At 41.7% G+C, this 22,067-nt stretch overlaps 1 protein-coding gene and 1 non-coding gene across 3 annotated transcripts; one reads left to right on the top strand and one right to left on the bottom strand.

Moving 5' to 3' along the window:
- Positions 1 to 66: 66 nt before the first annotated feature.
- On the bottom strand, positions 67 to 16,410 carry septin2 (septin 2). Of its 2 annotated transcripts, none has more exons than XM_082971374.1 (13): positions 16,106 to 16,410; positions 13,760 to 13,797; positions 10,973 to 11,087; positions 9,493 to 9,579; positions 9,180 to 9,303; positions 8,666 to 8,800; positions 4,899 to 5,016; positions 4,522 to 4,623; positions 4,038 to 4,183; positions 3,431 to 3,547; positions 2,346 to 2,418; positions 1,974 to 2,071; positions 67 to 1,658 (listed from the first exon to the last, which is right to left on the bottom strand). In XM_082971374.1, exons 2-12 carry the CDS (start codon positions 13,781 to 13,783, stop codon positions 1,985 to 1,987), a joined length of 1,128 nt encoding a protein of 375 aa, XP_082827500.1. In that variant the 5' UTR covers positions 13,784 to 13,797; positions 16,106 to 16,410; the 3' UTR covers positions 67 to 1,658; positions 1,974 to 1,984. The 2 variants fall into 2 exon arrangements, with proteins under 2 accessions (XP_082827500.1, NP_001133912.1); NM_001140440.1 differs by having other exon boundaries at positions 3,464 to 3,547; positions 16,106 to 16,129.
- A 2,670-nt stretch (positions 16,411 to 19,080) lies between these two features.
- On the top strand, positions 19,081 to 19,152 carry trnap-ugg (transfer RNA proline (anticodon UGG)). The gene has a single exon. It is a non-coding gene; the product is annotated as a tRNA-Pro (tRNA).
- Positions 19,153 to 22,067: the final 2,915 nt, after the last annotated feature.

Below are 22,067 nucleotides of genomic sequence, written 5' to 3' on the forward strand. Positions count from 1 at the left end.
TACAAGCCCCAGAATGACAAATGACACAAACTAGAATCTAGCTCTAATAAAAACATTAATACAAGATGGTATACATCAAGGGTTTTATTTGACAGTTATTAGATAAAAACAGCAGAAACTGGAATGTTAAGAACTCTGGCTTGGCTTGAGGGAGATATGGGCAAAGCTGGTGACAAACAAACCAGATCACCATGACGATGGCCATAGCAACTAACTGGTCCTGTCCAACGTCCAAATGTCAGTCTTAACCCATTGACACAGCCATAAAGAACATAAGGATATGGATAGATATCATATAACACGAAGTACAGTGTGCCTTTACAGCATGACCTCACACAGACTGGATGCACTTTATTCCACAATCATCAATATCACGGGGGACACACACGAAGAAAAGCAATGCATGAGCCTGGTCCGAACATCACAGTAATTCAATTTACTTCACCAGGACTTTCGCCTCATCAAATCCCTTTACAATATGTTAAAATCTGGGGGCATAGGGAGCCTGGGCCCATATTCATAGTGTGTCAGAGTAGGAGTGCTGATCTAGGATCAGCCCTTACAAAAAAAGATTGCAGTATAACTGAGGTATGCTGCATCCAAAATAACACTTTCTTACTGCAGTAATGTTGCAATGTAACTGCAGTATAACTGCAGTACACTGCAGTTACTGTGTCCAAAATACCACAGTCGACTGCAGTTACAAAACGGCAATCTTTTTTTGTAAGGTAGGTCCACCAGTCTATATAACCATATTCATAACGATCTAAAAGACTAGACGGATTCTAGATCTGCACTCCTACTCAGACACTTTACAGGCCCAGGATTTATAGAGGCACATACAGTAAAAAACACCAAGGTATGTCTCCTTCATTGGTTCAGCGCTACAGGATGACTGGGAAGGTCACAGTGTCATGCATTTCAGTCATAACCAGTCGTTTCAACACAACATCAGACAGGGTTAAGCGTCGCATGCAGGGGAGTGGGAGAAAGAACCCTGTCAATGAATCCATGGATTAAGAAAATCATTTAGCTGCTTTTCGAAAGACTAGATCTTTAACAATATACTATCTTTAAAGAATTCTTCAACATTGGCATGACAACCATTAAAGAAAAAAAAACATTATGGTTTTAGCTGTATGGCTCCATGAAAGACAGACGAGAGTTGCTAACCAAGTTGTCCTTTCCCACTTGTAACCACAGTTGGCAACATGATTGATCATTTTGAGTGGTTTTCGATCGGGCCAATTGGACAGCCTTGGCTATGACAGTACTGAAGAGCAGCAGCTTTCGGCTTTCTCAACAGCAAAAATAAATACATTTAAAAAAAAATGTAACAACGGCCACTATAATAAGAGCATACTCCAGGTTAAAAGGAGGGTTATTCTCCATTTGGTGACTAACTGGCATGGTCCAATAGTATGGAACAAATTAATAATGAACAATATGGAATATTAAAGAAAGTGTTAATATAAAACATAATACTGCTTATATAAAAGAAAAAAACTCAAAATAATTCCAAGTAGGAGCGAAATAAACTAAAAAGTGGCAAGCAACCAGTACAAGACAAGGACCAGTAATCGTTCTCATTTTCACACCCTTCTCTTCTGCAATCCTTCCATCCATGTCTGGTCAAGCTCAAATAACAGCTTGAAAACCTGCAAGGAAAGACAATACCATAAAATTCTGACTTGTATTTCCTAACTTTGGATGTATATGAACACTCAAGGGATCAACAAATCTGCTCGAGTATCTCTGAATAGGTTATAAAAATAATATTTACCACTTAAGACACTTTTATCCAAAGAGACTTAATGCAGAGAGTTTAAATATTTGTAGTGTGTGTATTTTATATAGGTATTGAACCCACGACCGTGGAAATTTAGACACACAGGTCCCCAATATGCCAGGGAACATTTCAGTCTTCACAGCACAGCTTGGTTGTGTTTAGTGTCAAATGGACTTGTTGTTACCGTGGTGTATTTCACACATGCTGGACATCTCCCGCTCCGTCAGGCTTGATCTGCATCTGGGCCTGCATCTTCGTAATCATCTCCTGCATCCTCCTCAGCTGCACAGAACACAAAACAGCATTATGACCAACACATAGAAGAGTGACTAAAATCCCCATCCCCCTCAAAAAGACCTACCTTTATCGCATGAGATAAACATATCACAGTCCTTCAAGTACAAGTGAGGGTGTAGGAGGTAATGCCAGGGTGCATTCAAGATTGTGTGAGACTCCCATAAAGGTGATATATGAACAGACAGAGAGAGACAGACATAGAAGGGTAGTGGGAGTGGTAGGTGGTGAATGAGAGGGATATGAATGGTTAGCCATTTACCTCAGCCTCCTTCTCCTGCAGGATCATGTCCTTGTCCATTTCCTCTGGCTCAGGCCCCTGGCCCTGCCCCTGCCTGGAACACAGACACAGGTTTGGTGAGTTTGGCTCTTTGGGCTGAAGGCCCAATCATTGGGGAGACTTACCGTAAATATCCAAAGACGGACACTGGAAACCTCGTACATTTCAAGTTCTTGCAAGTCTGTTTTTATATAGTTTGTGCAATCAGAAGAAAACACACGCTTTTCAATACGCTCATTGTCATTCATAGAATGAGCAGAAACGGTAGAGGAGTGAAAACCCCACTGTACATAGGGGGTCTCTGGAAAGCAGTTTCTAGCATTCTAGTATTTTACGCAGACGTGACGAAAGCAACACGTAGAAAGAGGGGCAGGAGGATAATCACTCAGAGAGAAACAGATTTGGGGGGGGGGGTAGAGCAGTGGACAGCTGGCTGCTAAAGTGAAAGAGGGCAAGCTGCAGAAGCAAGAAGAGGGTCGGGGGGGGTACCTCCAACAGTTCACTCATGGGACTGGACAGACCAGAGCATCATTGGGCTGATGACAAGCCAATGGGAAGGCAGTAAAATCACTCCCTTCTCCTGGATTGGCTATAGGGGAAGGTCTCAAAAAATCCAAAGGGTCCACACTCCTAGAGTTATGAGATACCCATACAACCTATAACAGACTATATACTGGTTAAAAACCCATAGTCCACTAGGATATTCAACCATAACCCACTACCAAGGTCCAATTGTTGTAGAATGTAAATCCAAAATTATACATCCTGTTAAAAAAATGTATTTTCCAACAGTGTAATGTTAATGACTTTTAATGCTGATGATCACCTAACTACGTCTTGACAGAAGTTTTCCCCAGATAAGTGGCACTGTCTGACTGAGACACTGGATTAGTTACCCATTCATTGTCTTTATAATCAGATCGGTAATTCAATTCCAAGTCAGTCGTGTTAAAATTGTATCAACATCATCGGTTATCATCAGTTTGGCTGTATATTATATTACTAGGTATGGGAGGTTTGGGGGGGGGGGGGGGGGGGTGTAGAAAGGCAAGCAGACAGGTACGTACACAGGAGACATAACGTAACCATGGGAGGACAACCTGCCGCCCCGTTTGAGGCGCTCCGAGCGGAAGTTCTCGTAGTGCAGGTCCTGGGTCACCTCCTGCAGATCCTGCATGTGGGTGCTGCGGATGGATAGGTATCAGTCAATCAATGAAGCACTAAACCAATGACTTAACTCAAGTTAGTCGATCACAAAAGGCTTACCTCATAATGGAATCGCCAAGCCGTATGTGAGACAGGACTGCCACTACTTATGACTGATAAGTAACGGATTGATAAAACATACACACTTATGGCCGTGGCTTCGAACACGGATTTTTCACGTGCAGAAATCTCAGCATCTTATGCTACGGCAAATCGGGTTCCAGAAAATCCGGAACCACAGCCACTCTGTTTTTACAACTGACACAGCTTTGTAAAAGACAAGCATTCATCGATAAGAGTATAAACGAAATCAACCATGAACACTAAATCAAAAATCGCCATCAATTTCAAATCAGGATTCTCAAGCTGTTATTCAATGCTGCTATTCATGTCTGATATACAAAGAGTGCAGAGCAGCTCCTCAGACAATAAGGCCCAGTGTAGTCCCCCTATCTCCCACCCACTCACATCAGCATGGTGCGCAGCTTGAGGAAGTCGTTGTGCTCGGGGTTCTCCACTTCCACCACGCCCCAGGGGTACAGGCGACCCCGCACCTTCTTCCCCTTGGCCTCGATCTGCTGGTTGGAGCCCACCACCGCAAAGGGAATACTGGCCTTGGGGAGGAGAAAGGAGAGGACGAGGAAAGAGCAGAGGTTAATGGCTCAAATAGCTACCATGTTCTATTCACTATGTGGCCCGTGCAGGATTCAAACCCACAACCCTAAATCAACCAACGTATGTAGTTCTGTCCTTGTCTATTAATGTTCTGTATGATGTCGTGTTTCATGTTGACCCCAGGAAGAGTAGCTGCTGCTTTCGCAACAGCTAATGAGGATCCTTTGGTGTTACCAAAACACTGAGCTAAGATTAAATAAAAAAATGTAAGGAAAGACGTTTTGCATTAGGAATCTTTGTAAGGCGATAAATGAGTTGAGGTGGAGGAGAGGGTTACTTTGAGAGTCCTGGTCTGCTCCTTGAATTCTTCGTCCTCGTCAGACTCTGCGTCAGGGAGGTGATAGATCTTGATACTATGCTCATCAATCTCATCCAGGATCTATAGCAACATGGAGGATGGAAAAGCCATTTTGGCCATTTACTTTAGCTGCGCTTTAACTTTTGATGTGTGTGTGATATATATACACACACACAACTTTGTTCCAGAGGAATTACTTAAAACAATACAGGCACATGGTGCAGTTGTGTCTGAAGTACGATAGCTACATCCACATACCTTGTTTGACAACACTTAACCTGTTCTATCGTATACTTTTGAGAGTCAAGAGCTATAATATGTGTCCTACCCTGATAGAGCTATACTGCGTTTCCTACCCTGCGCTTGAGCCTCTCCCTCTCTCTCAGGGTGAGTGTGTCAGCCTTAGCGATGACAGGGACCACGTTGACTTTGTTGTGGATGGCCTTCATGAACTGTACATCCAGAGGCTTCAGCCTGAGAGAGAAAGGGAGAGCGGGAGGGTGTAAGAAATGGAAATTCCACAGGGGGGTGCTCATGTAAAGTCAAGGTAAACTAAAATGTTGAAAATGTGATGGTTAGTATTGCATGTCATCATATACACTGTGAAGACTGGCATTGATATGGTACTCCTATTGGAGTGTGTGTCTCTTAGGGTTGGGAAACGGCAACCTTTGTCCTATTGTGATATAGCATTGGCACCCATAGAATCTTGGTATACGATGTTATCGCCCCCTATTGGCCAAGCCCCAATATTATAATTTTTTTTTTTTTTAAAGAGCTAAAAGGAACAAGAGGACTCATGACAAAATATATTTGAGCCAAATATTTTTTTGTAGCCTATTCCTCTGCTAGAGCGGTGGCACGAAAGAGGTGTGCGTGCCAACGAGCAAGTGACAGTTAATGAGCTTCGGTGGCTGTGCGTCGTGTGATGGGTTGTGAATCATCAAGGGCCTGGCTGCAGCCACACAACTCTGCTGTCCCCAGAACTGGAGAATTACTCAATGATTCATGTTTTTGCCTAATCTTCCTCTTATTATTAGGCCTAGGTGTCTATACATTGTAGGTAGGCTTATATACAGTGCTTTCAGAAAGTATTCAGACTTTCCACATTTTGTTACATTACAGCCTTGTCCTAAAATGGATTCAACTAAATGTTTTCCTCATCAAGCTACACAAAATACCCAATAATGACAAAGCAAAAAAAAGTTCAGAATTGTTTTGCTAATTTATTAAAAAAACTAAACAGAAATACCTTACAAGTATTCAGACCCTTTGCTATGATACTCAAAAATTGAGCTCAGGTGCATCCTGTTTCCATTTATCATCCTTGAGATGTTTCTACAACTTGGAGTCCACCTGCAGTAAATTCAATTGATTGGACATGATTTGGAAAGGCACAGACCTGTCAAGATAAGGTCTCACAGTTGACAGTGGCATGTCAGAGCAAAAACCAAGCCATGAGGTCAAAGGAATTGTCTGTAGAGCTCCGAGACACAAATCTGGGAAAGGGTACCAAAAAATGACTGCAGCATTGAAGGTCCAAGAGCACAGTGGCCTCCATCATTCTTAAATGGAAGATGTTTGGAACCACCAAGACTCTTTAGAGCTGGCTGCCTGGCCAAACAGCAATCGGGGGAAGAAGGGCTTTGGTCAGGGAGGTGACCAAGAACCCAATGTTCATCTCACAGAGCTCCAGAGTTCCTCTGTGGAGATGGGAGAACCTTCCAGAAGGACAACCACCTCTGCAGCACTCCCCCAGTCAGGCCTTTATGGTAGAGTGGCCAGACGGAAGCCACTCCTCAGTAATAAGCACATGACAGCCCACTTGGGCACCTAAAGAACTCAGACCATGACAATTCTCTGATCTGATGAAACCAAGATTGAACTCTCAAGCCTGAATGACAAGCATCATGTCTGGAGGAAACCTGGCACCATCCCTACGGTGTGGCATGGTGGTGGCAGGATCATGCTCTCCGGATGTTTTTCAATGGCACGGACTGAGAGACAAGTCAGGATCGAGGAAAAGATGAACGGCGCAAAGTACAGAGAGATCCTTGATGAAAACCTGCTCCAGTGTGCTCAGGATCTCAGACTGGGGTGAAGGTTCACCTTCCAACAGGACAACAACCCTTAGCACACAGCTAAGACAACGCAGGAGTGGCTTTGGGACAAGTCTGAATGTCCTCGATTAACCCAGCCAGAGCCCGGACTTGAACCCGATCTAACATCTCTGGAGGGACCTGAAAATAGCTGTGCAGAGACACTCCCCATCAAACCTTACAAAGCTTGAGAAGATCGGGAGAAACTCCCCAAATACAGGTGTGCCACGCTTGTAGCGTTATACCCAAGAAGACTCTAGGCTGTAATTGCTGCCAAAGGATCTTCAACAAAGTACTGTGTAAAGGGTCTGAATACTTATGTAAATGTGAGTTGTTTTTTTTACTTTTAATACATTTGCAAAAATGTATAAAAACCTGTTTTTACCATGTCATTATGGGGTATTGTGTGTGGTTAAATCATTTTTTTCTCCTAATTAATCAATTTTAGAACAAGGCTGTAACAAAATGTGGAAAAAGTCATGGGGTCAGAACACTTTCCAAATGCACTGTATATGCCAGTTAGGCTCTACACCCGTTGTAAAGTGGATTAACGTGCTTAAAATTAAGAATTCACTTGGCCACTTTAGTTGTGAGAAACCTTAAAGCATATAGGCCTATGGGCTAAGCTACATTAAAAAAAGGCATTGTTTCTTATGCTGGGCATCATTCACAAGTGATAATATATCATCCACAAGTGATAGTCTGATGGGTGACAATATGAACCTATTCTTGATTTAATCTTGTCTTTACATATATACTAAATAATGTGTATGACATTTATTTTGATTTAGACTGGACCATTATCATGCACCTGTATCGAAACATGCGCAGCGGGAAAAAATGTCATCCATGCACTTAAAACAGCGAATGGAGGACGCTTTCCCCGGGGTTTATTTTCTTGCCAGCCAGGTAGGCTTTACTCCTGTTGTAAAGAGAAGCAATGTGCTAAAATATTAGGAAAGTTGAGAAATAAAAGTAGGCCTAGCCTATAGAAAGCTGATGGGATCCTCTTTTTAATAGAGGCCATCACTCTGTTCTCACAAATGCATAGCCTATAGAAATGTTGCGCAACATGGGCTCTCAAGAAGTGTGATTAGATTTTCTAATAAATTTGCATTGATGTCAGAGTGATTTAGAGGGAGAATAGAGTGCTAGGTACCAGGCAGTGAGCAAGTTTGGTAGGCTACTAATGACCACCAGAAACAGAGCTTGGACAAGCCTAATTACAGTGACTAAACGGTCATGTGGAACTTGACAGCCGTCATAACTCGTGACCGGTGGTGTGGCGGTAATACGGTCACCTCAACAACCCTAGACAGAGCTAAGCTTTTCACCAAAGCAGCACAAAATGTCCAGTCAGAAAATGTTTTTTTTTTTGTCTCTCTCAATATCAGATGATCTAGGACATAGACAAAGCCTATATTGTTTTTTTATAGCGGTGTCAAATTATTTTAAAAGCACAATCTCTCCATTTTGATGTGAATATTATTTCAGTTTTTGTGCATACTTGCTTTTCTCCTGCCACGCTACTTCATATTAAAACAATACATTTTTACCATTTTCTTCATATGCTTTAGACCTGTCTAAAATGAATAATGGATTTATTTTGAAGGTGTAGGTGAGATTACATAGATTTATTAGACCTTTAAAAATGGCTTGTAGGCTGTGTGTGGAAGCCAGGAGATGCTAAATGTGTATATGTTAATTAACGGTCAATTACTGTGAGACAGACAGTTATTTGCTTGACAATCACCGACTGACGAAATGTCGTGACCGCCACAGCCCTAGCTCTGTCTACAGTGTTTTCTTGCATCCTATGAATTGTTTAAAACAAATGTATTGAAAAAGGTTACGCAGGCTATAGCATGGCCCTGCTATGGGTTGCCCGGTCAGCTCTATACTGTCTGGTGCCAGTCAAGTTGAAATAGGCTATGCATTGTCGGTCACATTACCGATGGCTGTCAATCAGCTTCAAAATCCAATACTATCACCCAACCCCAGTGTGTGTGTGTGTGTGTGTGTACCCATGGCCCAGCGGGGAGATGAAATAGAAGCAGCAGTGAACGCGGTTGTCCACGATGTGCCGGCGGTTCAGACCGCTCTCGTCGTGGAGGTATCTCTCAAACTGGTCGTCAATGTAGGCGATGATGGTGCTGAAACTGGGGGAGAAGAGAGGAAGGACCATGGTGGTGGGACCATGTAGTTAAACACCTTGTGTGACATCGTTGTCACTTGTTACCACAGCAACAAAGCCTAAATATATCATACAACTTTATTAAAACAAACATTTGATTTTTGATCTTTATTTAAAGTTAGGGTTAGGTATAAGGTTAGAAGTGTGTTTAAGGTTAGGGAAATCAATTCTATAAATAGGAGAGATTGAGCCTTAACCATATGACATGGGTACAAAATACATCAACGGTATTCCAGCAATAACATATTTGTCCATCCATGCACAAACAGATCATGGATAAATAAAGTTATTACATTTGAATGGACAGGATCAGGTCCCCTGTCTATACAACCATAGCGGCGTACCAGTCCTGGCTGTTGATGGCATCACCGTATCCGGGCGTGTCCACCACGGTGAGGCGGAGCTTCACCCCTCGCTCCTCGATCTCAACCGTAGATGCTTCGATCTGAACCGTGCGCTCAATCTTCTCTGCGGATTACAATTAAAAGGAGATAAAAAAGGTTTTTACTTTCCAGATAGTCTTGAGGCCACTGAATAAATGAGGGGTGATTTGGCATAATTGGTTTTAAAACTGATTCCCATTAGGTTATGCAGGAACAAATGACATTTTGGAGTAACAACTGGGAGTGTAGCCGTGGTATGTGTGTACGGTCATACCTGCTGCTCCAGGGATGATTCTCTCTGGGTAGAGATCAGTGAGGAACAAGCTGTTGATGAGGGTGGACTTCCCCAGACCAGACTCACCTAAACACGACACACAGAATCAATAGAAAAACGATCATTCCGTTCCAAAAAAGGGATCAAATTAAAAACAGAATAGAACAGATTATATATATTGTGCCTGCATGGCAAAACAGACAATATAAAGGTAAAGGCAATACACCCAATATATCTGATTACTTTTTAGTCTACAAACCACAAATACTACAAAATGTGTGCAGGGTTTTTGTTTTTACACAAAATACCCAATATAGCCCGCTAGTTGGCAGACATCCAGCCTGGACTCTGTATATTAGCCAAGCACTAACCAATGATACACATTAGGCCTCTCATAGCCTGGGAAATGCATTAACCTGGCAGTAAAACCACATTTATCTAAACACACAGTCACACACAGAGACACTTTCCAGCAGCAGAGGCCTGTCCAGCACACAGGGCCACATTCCAGTCTGGTTTATTTTAAGGCAGAGGGGATAAGTGTACAATAGGGCTCTCCTCCTCCCCTACACCACACAGAAAAATAGGGAGATGAGAGAAAGGAAAACCATTTCACACAGCTAAACCAGAGGACCCAGAGAAACCCCGCCTCCATCCGTTTACATAGACTGTCCGCAGCTAGACTCAACTGTGACCTAAACCAGGACCTCTGACATCATCCCTGACACATCCCACTCTCTCAGACACACACGTATGCCGCACATACACATACATAAAAACACTAAAGGAAGTGATGAGATTTGGAACAGTGGTTACTGACAGATGTGGGGAGGGTGGGAAATGTGAAAATGGTGAGGCGAGGCTATGAGAAGAGGAAATGAATGCGTTTGTCAACTAGCTAACAACTGTCTGGGCTTACAGTCAAAGAACTCACATTCCATTCTGTCGACAGCATGAACTGACGCCTAACTGCTTAGCACAAACTAGGCCTAATTCCAGATATACATTTTTTTTATTTTTTTTTTTTTACAGGAAAAAAAATAAATAACACATTAAAAAAAAGCCTGTACACAGTACATATGTTTCATAAGGAAGAGATGCTATCCACCCACTCCAAATGAGAGGATAAAGGAAAAGCGTATCCAAAATGTTAATTGATTACTGTTGCCCGTCCCATTCCTAAAACACTTATGATATGCCAAAACAGCGTGAACATGATCATTTTGGCACACATTCCCCAGTCGAAGGCCAAGGCTCCTAATCTCTACTGAACTGAGGAAAGAACTGCCGCAAGAAAATGTCTGACTCACCGACAACCAAAGACACAGTGGTTTTGTGCAAAGCTGAAAACATATGGCGTATCCATTCTGTCTAAGGCCAAACTAAGGGAACTATAGCTAGCTACTACATACAAACAATACAACCCTCTCCATACAAAAATACCAGACATAATTTAGGTTACAAATATTGTGACACTCACCAACTACCATGAGGGTGAACTCGAAGCCCTTTTTGACCGACTTGCGGTGCACCTGGTTGGGCAGGTTGGCAAAGCCCACATACCCTGGGGTCTCTGGATTGGTAAACTGACCCTGCTGTAAAACATGAGAGACCACCACATGTCCATTAGAACCTGAGTCATTCAACCCAGGAATACCATCATTTTTCCTGACATTTCCAGAGGAATGGGTTGTAGTTGCTAGGGTTGGGCGTTATGCAAATTTTCATATCATACCGTCCTGCCCTCAAGCCGGTTTAGTACACAAGGGGGCGCCAAAACACGCTAAAAAGTAAATTGGGCGTCTACCAGAATGCTAACAAAATTAGCGCAAGTAATAGCGAATTTCCATGGAGACTGCTAGCTAAACTAGGCTAACGAGCACAAACAAAAATAAGCGAATTACAATGACAGGGAATCCGGCTCATGAAGTTATACATATATAGGTTGGAGCTACCGAATGTTTTTTTGTTGGCGAGTTTGTACATTTACATGCGAATGTGAACGAGAGACATTGAACAAATGAACAAAGTTGACGCATGCAGTACTGGCTCCCCAGAAGCGTTTACACACTGTCTGTGTAGCAGAGTCTGGAGTCACTACGGCAACGGGCCTGCCTGCTACAAGAGGGGGAGGTGCAGAGGGCCGAGAACAGGGGAGAAAAAAACGCAAGGGAATCAAGATCGCAGTGGCAGCTGTACAAATAACTAATCCAAAAAGACCTTTGCATTCTTCAACAGGCAGAAAGCTAACATCATGACGCCCCCGTCACCTAATGAATTGAGCCACTTTACTTAGATAGCAAGTTAAACTAGGGGTCTGTTAACATATAATTCTGCGTTTTTTACACAGGATTAAAAAAAATAAAAAGCATAAGAAATAGCTTACTGCGTTTTGTAAACGGATCTAAAATGCTTCTTATTGTAATTTCTGCTCGGCATCAGAAACATTTTGTGCTTCAGTTGCACTTCTAAACTCGGATGAGAACTCAGGAACGGGTATCAGCAGACAGCGCTCTGATGTGTAGCTACTTTTCTCTAGTACTTTCCTCAGTGTAGCAAGCTAATTTTTCTCCAGTAAAATACAAGATTAACTTTAAGCAAAACATAAGGAAAAGTAGCTGGCTACATTATTCCTATGATAGGCCTAAACATTAGAAATATGATGGCCATGCATCATTTTTGCTTTTTTATTATAAGCACATTTACTTGTGTGGCTGCCAGCAGCGTCGCACTTTGTTGTCGTTTGATGAACATGAAGCTATTTTATGCCGAATGTGTTGCACTAATGTTTGTATTTTCTGTGAAGGAAAACTAAAGCTGCACGTTCCTGATCACTCTATTGATGCAAAAAAAAAAAAAAATGTAAACACATTGACTGCGGTTATATACTTCAGTTGCTACAAAAATTCTAATGTTTTGAAAAACTTCAAAGAAATAGTTTCGATGGTATTGAAAAAAAACAACGTCACTATTTCTAAATACCCCGGTATACCGCCCAAGCCTAGGTTGCCTGACAGACTGATACCTCTAATCTCGGACTGTGAACCAATGCCATACATTTGTTTGGAACATTTCCTCAAACTCTACAAACCAGAATGTTGACTAAAATTATATTTTAACTTTACCTGTTGTCCATACAGTTGGTCCTGTTGGAGACAATATATCCACAGGAAAGTGTAATTAAATCCTTTTTTCAAAGAGCTGGTATTGCGTTCAGATTTATATCACCTGAAGCACGCGGAGAACCAGGTAAACACGTGCACGAGCTCAGCAAGTATGAGTGCGTCCCGTTTCATCAGGTGATAGAAATCTGAACACACTACCAGCACTTTGAAAAGTTGATTTAATTGCACTTTACTATGGACAGGTTCTCACATTCCTTCCAGCAAAAGGACCAACCGGTAGAGTAAGTAAACATTTCATTTTATTCAACATTCTGCCTTGTAGAGCTTTTGAGATTAAACCTAACCTTATCCAAACGCTCATTGATGCCCGACATATAATTCAATGCAATTCAACGTCGGGTCTTCAGGCTAGGATCGACCTACAGTATATTATAGTAATCATATGTGGGTTGTGCAAATCACAGCAAACATTACAACTAGCAATTAGGCAGCTACAAAAGAATCAGCTGTACACAAATTAACTTTGTCTTGTCTCTGAAATGCATTATTGCATTCCAGTGTTTATGGCCCTAACAGGCCTATACATAACCAGGGAGAATGTGCAGTCTAGCTAAAGGGTTTAAAGTTATGCCTAGGCTGATCTTTTCAGCTTATGAACAGATGTAAGGAAGGGATTATTACACTACCTTTCTATAATATAGCTAGACTAAGCTCATACATTGGAAATGCAATACACCCATTACTGTTCACGGCTTTGTATAACTAGTGCTCCCCCTCTGTGAACAAGGGGCAGGACTGAGTGAAGCCTGAGATTGCAGCGTTCTCATGGAGCCTTTCGACACAGGTCAAGGCACAACTGTGAGTCATGGGGAAGGAAGCAGCTGCCTGTACGCTGGCAGCATCTGCTTGAGTGGCCATGCATTCTGCAATAAGACCCCAAATGGTTTCAGGCCCAATGGTTTAATTCTAATAAATCCTAATTTGCCAAAGCAGATCACATCACATTAGTGTAGGCCAAGTACAAATAAGCAGAGGTCATTACTGGAATATTATGAGGGAATTTTTTTTTATGTTCTTGTTGTTTTTATTTAACCTTAACTGCCTGACAGTCTTAGATTAAAATGAGCTGGTGGGGAACTTACTTTGATTTTTTCCGCCTGAGACATTTTGCGCTCTCAACCTGCCAGAGAACAGAGAACATTAAAACATATGTCAAATGTCAGGTGCATTACATGATCAAAAGTATGTGGACCCCTGCTCCTCAAACATCTCATTCCAAACTCATGGGCATTAATATGGAGTTGATCCCCCCCTTTGCTGCTATAACAGCCTCCACTCATCTGGGAAGGCTTTGCAGTAGATGTTGGAACATTGCTGCAGAGACTTGCCTTCATTCATCCACAAGAGCATTAGTTAGGTCGGGCACTGATGTTGGGCGATTAGGCCTGGCTCACAGTGGGCGTTCCAATTCAACCCAAAGGTGTTTGATGGGTTTGAGGTCAGTGCTCTGTGCAGGCCAGTCAAGTTCTCTACTGGCCTGCAGTCGACAAACCATGTCTGTATGGACCTCGCTTTGTACACAGCATTGTCAAGCTGAAATAGGAAAGGGCCTTCCCAAACTGTTGCCACAAAGTTGAAAGCACAGAATCGTCTAGAATGTCATTGTATGCTTCACTGGAACTAAGGGGCCTAGCCCAAACCATGAAAAACAGCCCTAGAGCATTATTCCTCCTCCACCAAACTTTACAATTGGAACTAAGCATTGGGGTAGGTAGCGTTCTCTGGGCAACCGCCAAACCCAGATTCATCCATCGGACTGCCAGATGGTGAAGCATGATTCATCACTACAGAGAACGCATTTCCACTGATCCAGAGCGCAATGGCAGCGAGCTTTACACCATTCCAGCCGACGCTTGGCATTGCGCATTGTGAACGTAGGGCTGTGTGCGGCTGTTCGGCTATGGACATTCATTTCATGAAGCTCCCAACAAATAGTTATTGTGCTGATGTAGCTTCCAGAGGCAGTATGGAACCCAGTGAGTGTTGCAACTAAGGACAGACAACTTATTTTATTTAACTCGGCAAGCCAGTTAAGAACAAATTCTTATTTACAATGACGGCCTCTCAAAAGGCCTTTTGCGGGGACGGGGCCCTGGGATTAAACTTTCACACGCTTCAGCGGTCCCGTTCTGAGAGCTTGAGTGGCTACCTCTTCGCAGCTGGCCGTTGATGCTCCTAGACATTTCACTAAACAATAACAGCACTTACAATTTCTGCCCTGGTCAAGTGTACAAACTGACTTGTTAGAAAGGTGGCATCCTATGAAAGTGCCACATTGAAAGTCCCTGAGCTCTTCAGTAAGCTGCCAATGTTTGTCTATGGAGATTGCATGGATGTGTGCTCAATTTTATACACCTGTCAGCAATGGTGTGTCTGAAACAGCCAAATCCACTAGTTTGAAGGGGTGTCCACATACTTTTGTATATATAGTGTACTTCTTTTTTCAGTAGAACATGCAAATAAAAAAATACTATATCAATAGGCCTATTTATTACTTCAAGAGAATGACAACTGTGTACACTAACAAAATGGAGGACGGCATAGCCTACATGATTTAGGGGACTGTGAGAGACAGGAAGTCTGCTCTCTGCTCAGAATGACTTCTAAAAAGAATGTCTCACCACAAAAAAAAGAACTGACAGCCATCCCGTACAACCTTTTTTGACACTCACTTCACAAATGCATTTGTTGCTCAAGCTGGTTTTGCCTCCAACTCAACTTTCAATTATCTAGCTAGTGACTTCTATAACTAAGTAACATGTTCAAACTGGAAGTGAAATTAAAACACTTCTAAGCTATTTCTTCCTACAGTTAGTGGAAAATTTGACTTCATCACAAGTCAGCTGACAGACCCTGAAGAGGCCAGAGAAATTGACTCCAAATAGTGCCGGGCATCTTTCTTTCAAAACTACTGAGACTGGGTTATGAAAGCGCTGTCTCAATGAATGAAAATACAACTAAATTATATTGTAGTTACTTCAAAGAATGTATATCTAGCTGTCTCCGTTTAGCTAAATAACACAAAACACGAGTCTATCCAGACACTGAATCGTGCTTGAGATGCCTTGAACGTTTAAATTAGTTATCTAGCTTCTTAACGAGCTAGCAATACACAGAGCCATGTATTTATTAAATATATGGATCTGACAATACCTAGTCAGCCAACACGCATTTCAAGTCGGGTTGTGTAGATATAAATTGTGATACATTATGATTTCCAATGGTGGCTAGCTCACAATGACTCTCCGGCAAGGTGTCTAAAAGCAAGCTTTGAAAGCTAGCTAACGTTAACTTAGCTAGCCAACCACTTTGCTAAAGTAAAGGCTAGCTAAGCTACTTGGGATGCGACAGGAAGTTAAAGCGACGTATCTAATTCGACGAGGCATTGAAATATTACAACTTGCTAATAAATACAATTCAATATTTACCTTTTCGATTGTCAGTGAAAGAAAGCCGAGTGATTCTGGAGGCTGGATGGACACCTCAAATTCCGGTAGACACCGAACCGTTTCTTCTGCACAGGGACCAGAATGCATTGGGCGTTGACTGTCCTCAAATAATGCAATGCCTTTCCAAAGATACTGATACTTAATCGGTGGCCTTTTTATAAATAAAATCTATGACACAAATGTAGTACTACTAGCTACAAAACTTTACAATTCGTACTAATATTCCTCTTCGTCACCATCTTCATCGTTGTCATACTTCAAATCCCAAGTTACAACGTATTGGTCAGTCTGATCCAAAGTCCTTCAAATTGAATCATATAGAAAGCAATTTGCCTAAAGTTTGAATAAATCTGTAGAGTACGCTACGATGATTACTAATATAATTGATTATATTAAGCCTATTTATAATAATAGTACATCATTTTTAAATATGATTATTTTAAACAGGGTAACAAAGAATTGTATAAAACTGCCCAGTGCAAAATATGACAATGTAAAACTCAATCATCTGCCTCATCAAAATCTGTAAAGGTCTGCAGCAGACACTCAACCATGATGTCCAACCACTTGGTTGGCTCGAGTTACCTGGATGACTGCACTGGAGGGGCATTTTCAAGGCTGTGAATGAAACGTAAGAATAAGGTAGTCTACGATTGAGCTAGAGATATTGAGTGTGGGACTGAGTTTATTGTCCTATATGAAGCACAATGTTTAAGGCCGAAATTAGCCAACAGACTAGGTCTAGCTGTCTATAAACACTATCTTCACCACACATGCCACCACTTGCACTGCCACATCCTCATACAGTACGCCTAAATTCATTTGATAATGATGAACAGTATAGTCTCAAAGCCTAGCCATATACAGTACACTGTATGCTCAGGCTAGTCTGTGGCAGGAGGGCCGGTCATGGCTAGAATTATATATATTTTTTTGCATTTTAGCTAACCCGCCTAACCCCTTTCCTATGTTAATTCTCCTAACCTGCTACGTTAATTCTCCTAACCTGCTGCGTAAATTTTCCTAACCTGCTCCGACTTTTTTTTACTAAACCAGTAGCCTTTCTAGTCAAAACCAGATGGGCCTCGGGCTCATGACATAGCCAGAATTTCGTTGGCTTGTGGGCCTGCAGAAATGTGGTTTTAATGATTTTGTTGGGGGGATAGCAGCTAACTTCCTTCAATTTTACACATTTTGTCATGGGGAAAAGAGAAAGTTGAACCAAACAACACAACAGCATTGTATTTATTTCTGCACAGGCCTACTACTAGCTATGTTTTTAAACAACATTGTGATAATGTATTTCATCTTTAACCAGCCTTATAATATAGCAAGCTTGCTCCCGGTAGAATTTGTGCAAGACCAAACATTTTTTAACAAGAATATTAGCTAAATTAAGGCAAGTTGGATGAAATGGTAGCCCGTAAAGCGTTTTCTTCATAATGAAAAGGTACATTTTGTATTTTCAAGTTATGAGTTTGCCGCCAACAACCACATAACTGTTTAAAAGAAAACGACAGCTACAAATTAATCCTGGACAGAAACGATTTCGTGTCTTCATTGTTGGTATGTAGTTCTTTATACGTCAACATCTGCGGCTTTTGCAAGCGGCTTGTTGTTCGAGACAAGGGATCATCAACTAGATTCAGTTGCGGGTCTATTTTTTCTTGAGCGGATGGTCAGGGGGCCGGGAACATAATTACAAATAATTTGTGGACTGCAAATTGACCTCAAGAAGTCCAAACAGATATGTTATTTGACTAAAACATAATCATTTCAAACCTTGCTTACATTTGTATATGATCACATCGTATTATGCGTGGGAATAGTTGGGAAGAGATTTCCAAAATTAAAATAATTTGAAGCTTATTTCCTGGTGTTTTTACAGCGTTTTTGTCCAACAATGAAAATGTCTTGCTCAGAAAACTTAAAACCACCCGTGGGCCAAATTCGTCCAAATCGACCCACAGGCTGCCAGTTGAGGAACCCTGGTCACTAGACTCTGGGGTATGATTCTCATCTTTTTTTATTTTTTTTATTTTTAGGGGCTAGATAAGCTTTAATATTGCAAACATATTTTGGGTTCTAACAATGTAATTGTCTGCATCATTTTCAATCCACCATTTATAAATATTTGTATATGTTTTCCTTCTTTATTATTTTCCCCTAACCCTACCACCCCTCCCATAATTGGAGAAAACTAATGGACAACAATAGTTGGGCGTCTACTTCCAGTTTATACATACTATTTACATTTTACGGACACGCAATATTTTACATTAGTTATATATTTTTATTTGTTTTTAGTCCCACCCTTCAGCTACCCTCAACCCCTCCCATCTATCTCTGAAAACCACCCAGTTTTGATTTCTAATTGCCATGTTTTTCAACTGTGCTGTAATGTTTCTCAAAAGTTCTGAACCTTTCTATTCTCATTGTTTCTACAGATTGGAAATGAAAGATTAACATTTTTACTGAGAATATTATTATATTATGGCTAAAATGACTATGGCTAGATTGACTCAAGTCACCCAGAAGTGCTATTTGGAGAGTTAGCTCCAGGTAAGAGTTGCAGTTCTTCAGCCATTCCTGAACCAGCGATCAAAAACAAGCTACTGTACATGGCAGTACCAAAACAAGTGATCTAGCTAATGATTCGGTCTCTTCGCAGCAAAGTCTGCAGAGCTGGAATGGTTGTATCCCCCAAATACATAACATTATATTGGTTGCAATCATTTTTATAATAATTTGAATTGAAAAACTCAACGTTTTTAATTCGTCATTATTTTGTGTATTAGTTCATAAACCATGTGCAAGTTATGAATTTGTCGCCAACAACCAGATAACTGTGTTCACAAAAAATACGGCTATAAATTCATTCCGGAATGCGAAAATTTCATGTCATCATGCTTGGTATTGTTACTTATACTTTGACATCTATAGATTTTGCAAGTGGCTCGTTGGTCTAGGGGTATGATTCTCGCTTTGGGTGCGAGAGGTCCCGGGTTCAAATCCCGGACGAGCCCGTGTTTTTGTCACCATAGTTCCAGAGTTTCATCACAGACAGGAGTTCAGTTATAAATGGTTTAATCTTTGATAGTTTTCACATTTAATTCAACACTTCCGGTATGTTGTAGCAAAGCCATTTAAACTTTTCGACCGTCTAACATACAGTACCAGTCAAAAGTTTGGACACACCTACTCATACCAGGAGTTTTCTTTATTTTTACTATTTTCTACATTGTAGAATAATAGTGAAGACATCAAAACTATGAAATAACACATATGGAATAATGTAGTAACCAAAAAAGTGGGAATAGAAAAAGGGTAATACATTTTTTTTTTATATATATATATATATATATATATATATATTTTATATATATTTTATTTTTCTATTTCACCTTTATTTAACCAGGTAGGACAGTTGAGAACACGTTCTCATTTACAACTGTGACCTGGCCAAGATAAAGCAAAGCAGTGCGACAGAAACAATAACACAGAGTTACACATGGAATAAACAAATGTACAGTCAATAACACAATAGAAAAAAATCTATATACAGTGTGTGCAAATGAGGTAAGATTAGGGAGGTAAGGCAATAAATAGGCTGTAGTGGTGAAGTAATTACAATTGAGCAATTAAACACTGGAGTGATAGATGTGCAGAAGATGAATGTGCAAGTAGAGATACTGGGGTGCAAAGGAGCAACAAGAAAAAATAACAATATGGGGGATGCGGTAGTTGGATGGGCTATTTACAGATGGGCTATGTACAGGTGCAATGATCTGTGAGCTGCTCTGACAGCTGATGCTTAAAGTTAGTGAGGAAGATATGAGTCTCCAGCTTCAGTGATATTTGCAATTCGTTCCAGTCATTGACAGCAGAGAACTGGAAGGAAAGGCAGCCAAAGGAGCAATTGGCTTTGGGTGGGTAGTATATGGGGCTTTGGTGACAAAACGGATGGCACTGTGATAGACTGCATCCAATTTGCTGAGTAGAGTGTTGGAGGCTATTTTGTAAATGACATCGCCGAAGTCAAGGATCGGTAGGATAGTCAGTTTTACGAGGGTATGTTTGGCAGCATGAGTGGAGGATGCTTTGTTGTGAAATAGGAAGCCGATTCTAGATTTAATTTTGGATTGGAGATGTTTAATGTGAATCTGGAAGGAGAGTTTACAGTCTAACCAGACACCCAGGTATTTGTAGTTGTCCACAAATTCTAAGTCAGAACCGTCCAGAGTAGTGATGCTGGACGGGCGGGCAGGTGCAGGCAGCGATCGGTTGAAGAGCATGCATTAAGTTTTACTTCCATTTAAGAGCAGTTGGAGGCCACGGAAGGAGAGTTGTATGGCATTGAAGCTCGTCTGGAGGTTAGTTAACACAGTGTCCAAAGAAGGGCCAAAAGTATACAGAATGGTGTCGTCAGCGTAGAGGTGGATCATAGAATCATCAGCAGCAAGAGCAACATCATTGATGTATACAGAGAAAAGAGTTGGCCTGAGAATTCATCCCTGTGGCACCCCCATAGAGACAGGCCCTCTGATTTGACACACTGAACTCTGTCTGAGAAGTAGTTGGTGAACCAGGCGAGGCAGTCATTTGAGAAACCAAGGCTATTGAGTCTGCCGATAAGAATGTGGTGATTGAGTCGAAAGCCTTGGCCAGGTCGATGAATACAGCTGCACAGTATTGTCTTTTATCAAAGGCAGTTATGATGTCGTTTAGGACCTTGAGCGTGGCTGAGGTGCACCTATGACCATCTCTGAAACCAGATTGCATAGCGGAGAAGGTACGGTGGGATTCGAAATAGTCGGTGATCTGTTTGTTAACTTGGCTTTCGAAGACCTTAGAAAGGCAGGGTAGGATAGATATAGGTCTGTAACAGTTTGGGTCTAGAGTGTCTCCCCCTTTGAAGAGGGGGATGACCGCGGCAGCTTTCCAATCTTTGGGGATGTCAGACGATACAAAAGAGAGGTTGAACAGGCTAGTAATAGGGGTTGCAACAATTGCGGCGGATAATTTTAGAAAGAGAGGGTCCAGATTGTCTAGCCCAGCTGATTTGTAGGGGTCCAGATTTTGCAACTCTTTCAGAACATCAGCTATCTGGATTTGGGTGAAGGAGAAATGGGGTAGGCTTGGGCAAGTTGCTGTGGGGGGTGCAGGTCTGTTTACCGATTTGGGGTTATACCTGGTAGGTTCATTGATAATTTGTGTGAGATTGAGGGCATCCAGTTTAGATTGTAGGACGGCCGGGGTGTTAAGCATGCCCCAGTTTAGGTCACCTAACAGTACGAGCTCTGAAGATAGATGGGGTGGCAGTCAATTCACATATGGTGTCCAGGGCACAGCTGGGGGCAGAAGGTGGTCTATGACAAGCGGCAACTGTGAGAGACTTGTTTCTGGAAAGGTGGATTTTTAGAAGTAGAAGCTCGAATTGTTTGGGCACAGGCCTGGATAGTATGACAGAACTCTGCAGGCTATCTCTGCAGTAAATTGCAACTCCGCCCCCTTTGGCAGCTCTATGTTGTCAGAAAATGTTATAGTTAGGGATGGAAATTTCAGGGGTTTTGGTGGCCTTCCTAAGCCAGGATTCAGACACGGCTAGGACATCCGGGTTGGCAGAGTGTGCTAAAGCAGTGGATAAAACAAACTTAGTGAGGAGGCTTCTAATGTTAACATGCATGAAACCAAGGCTTTTACAGTTACAGAAGTCAACAAATGAGAGCGCCTGGGGAATAGGAGTGGAGCATGGCGCTGCAAGGCCTGGATTAACCTCTACATCACCAGAGGAACAGAGAAGAAGTAGGATAAGGGTACGGCTAAAGGCTATAAGAACTGGTCGTCTAGTGCATTCAGAACAGAGAGTAAAAGGAGCAGGTTTCTGGGCATGGAAGAATAGATTCAAGACATAATGTACAGACAATGGTATGGTAGGATG

Source organism: Salmo salar, chromosome 03 (assembly GCF_965601325.2).
Source record: "Salmo salar chromosome 03, fSalSal1, whole genome shotgun sequence".
Lineage (NCBI taxonomy): Eukaryota > Metazoa > Chordata > Actinopteri > Salmoniformes > Salmonidae > Salmo > Salmo salar.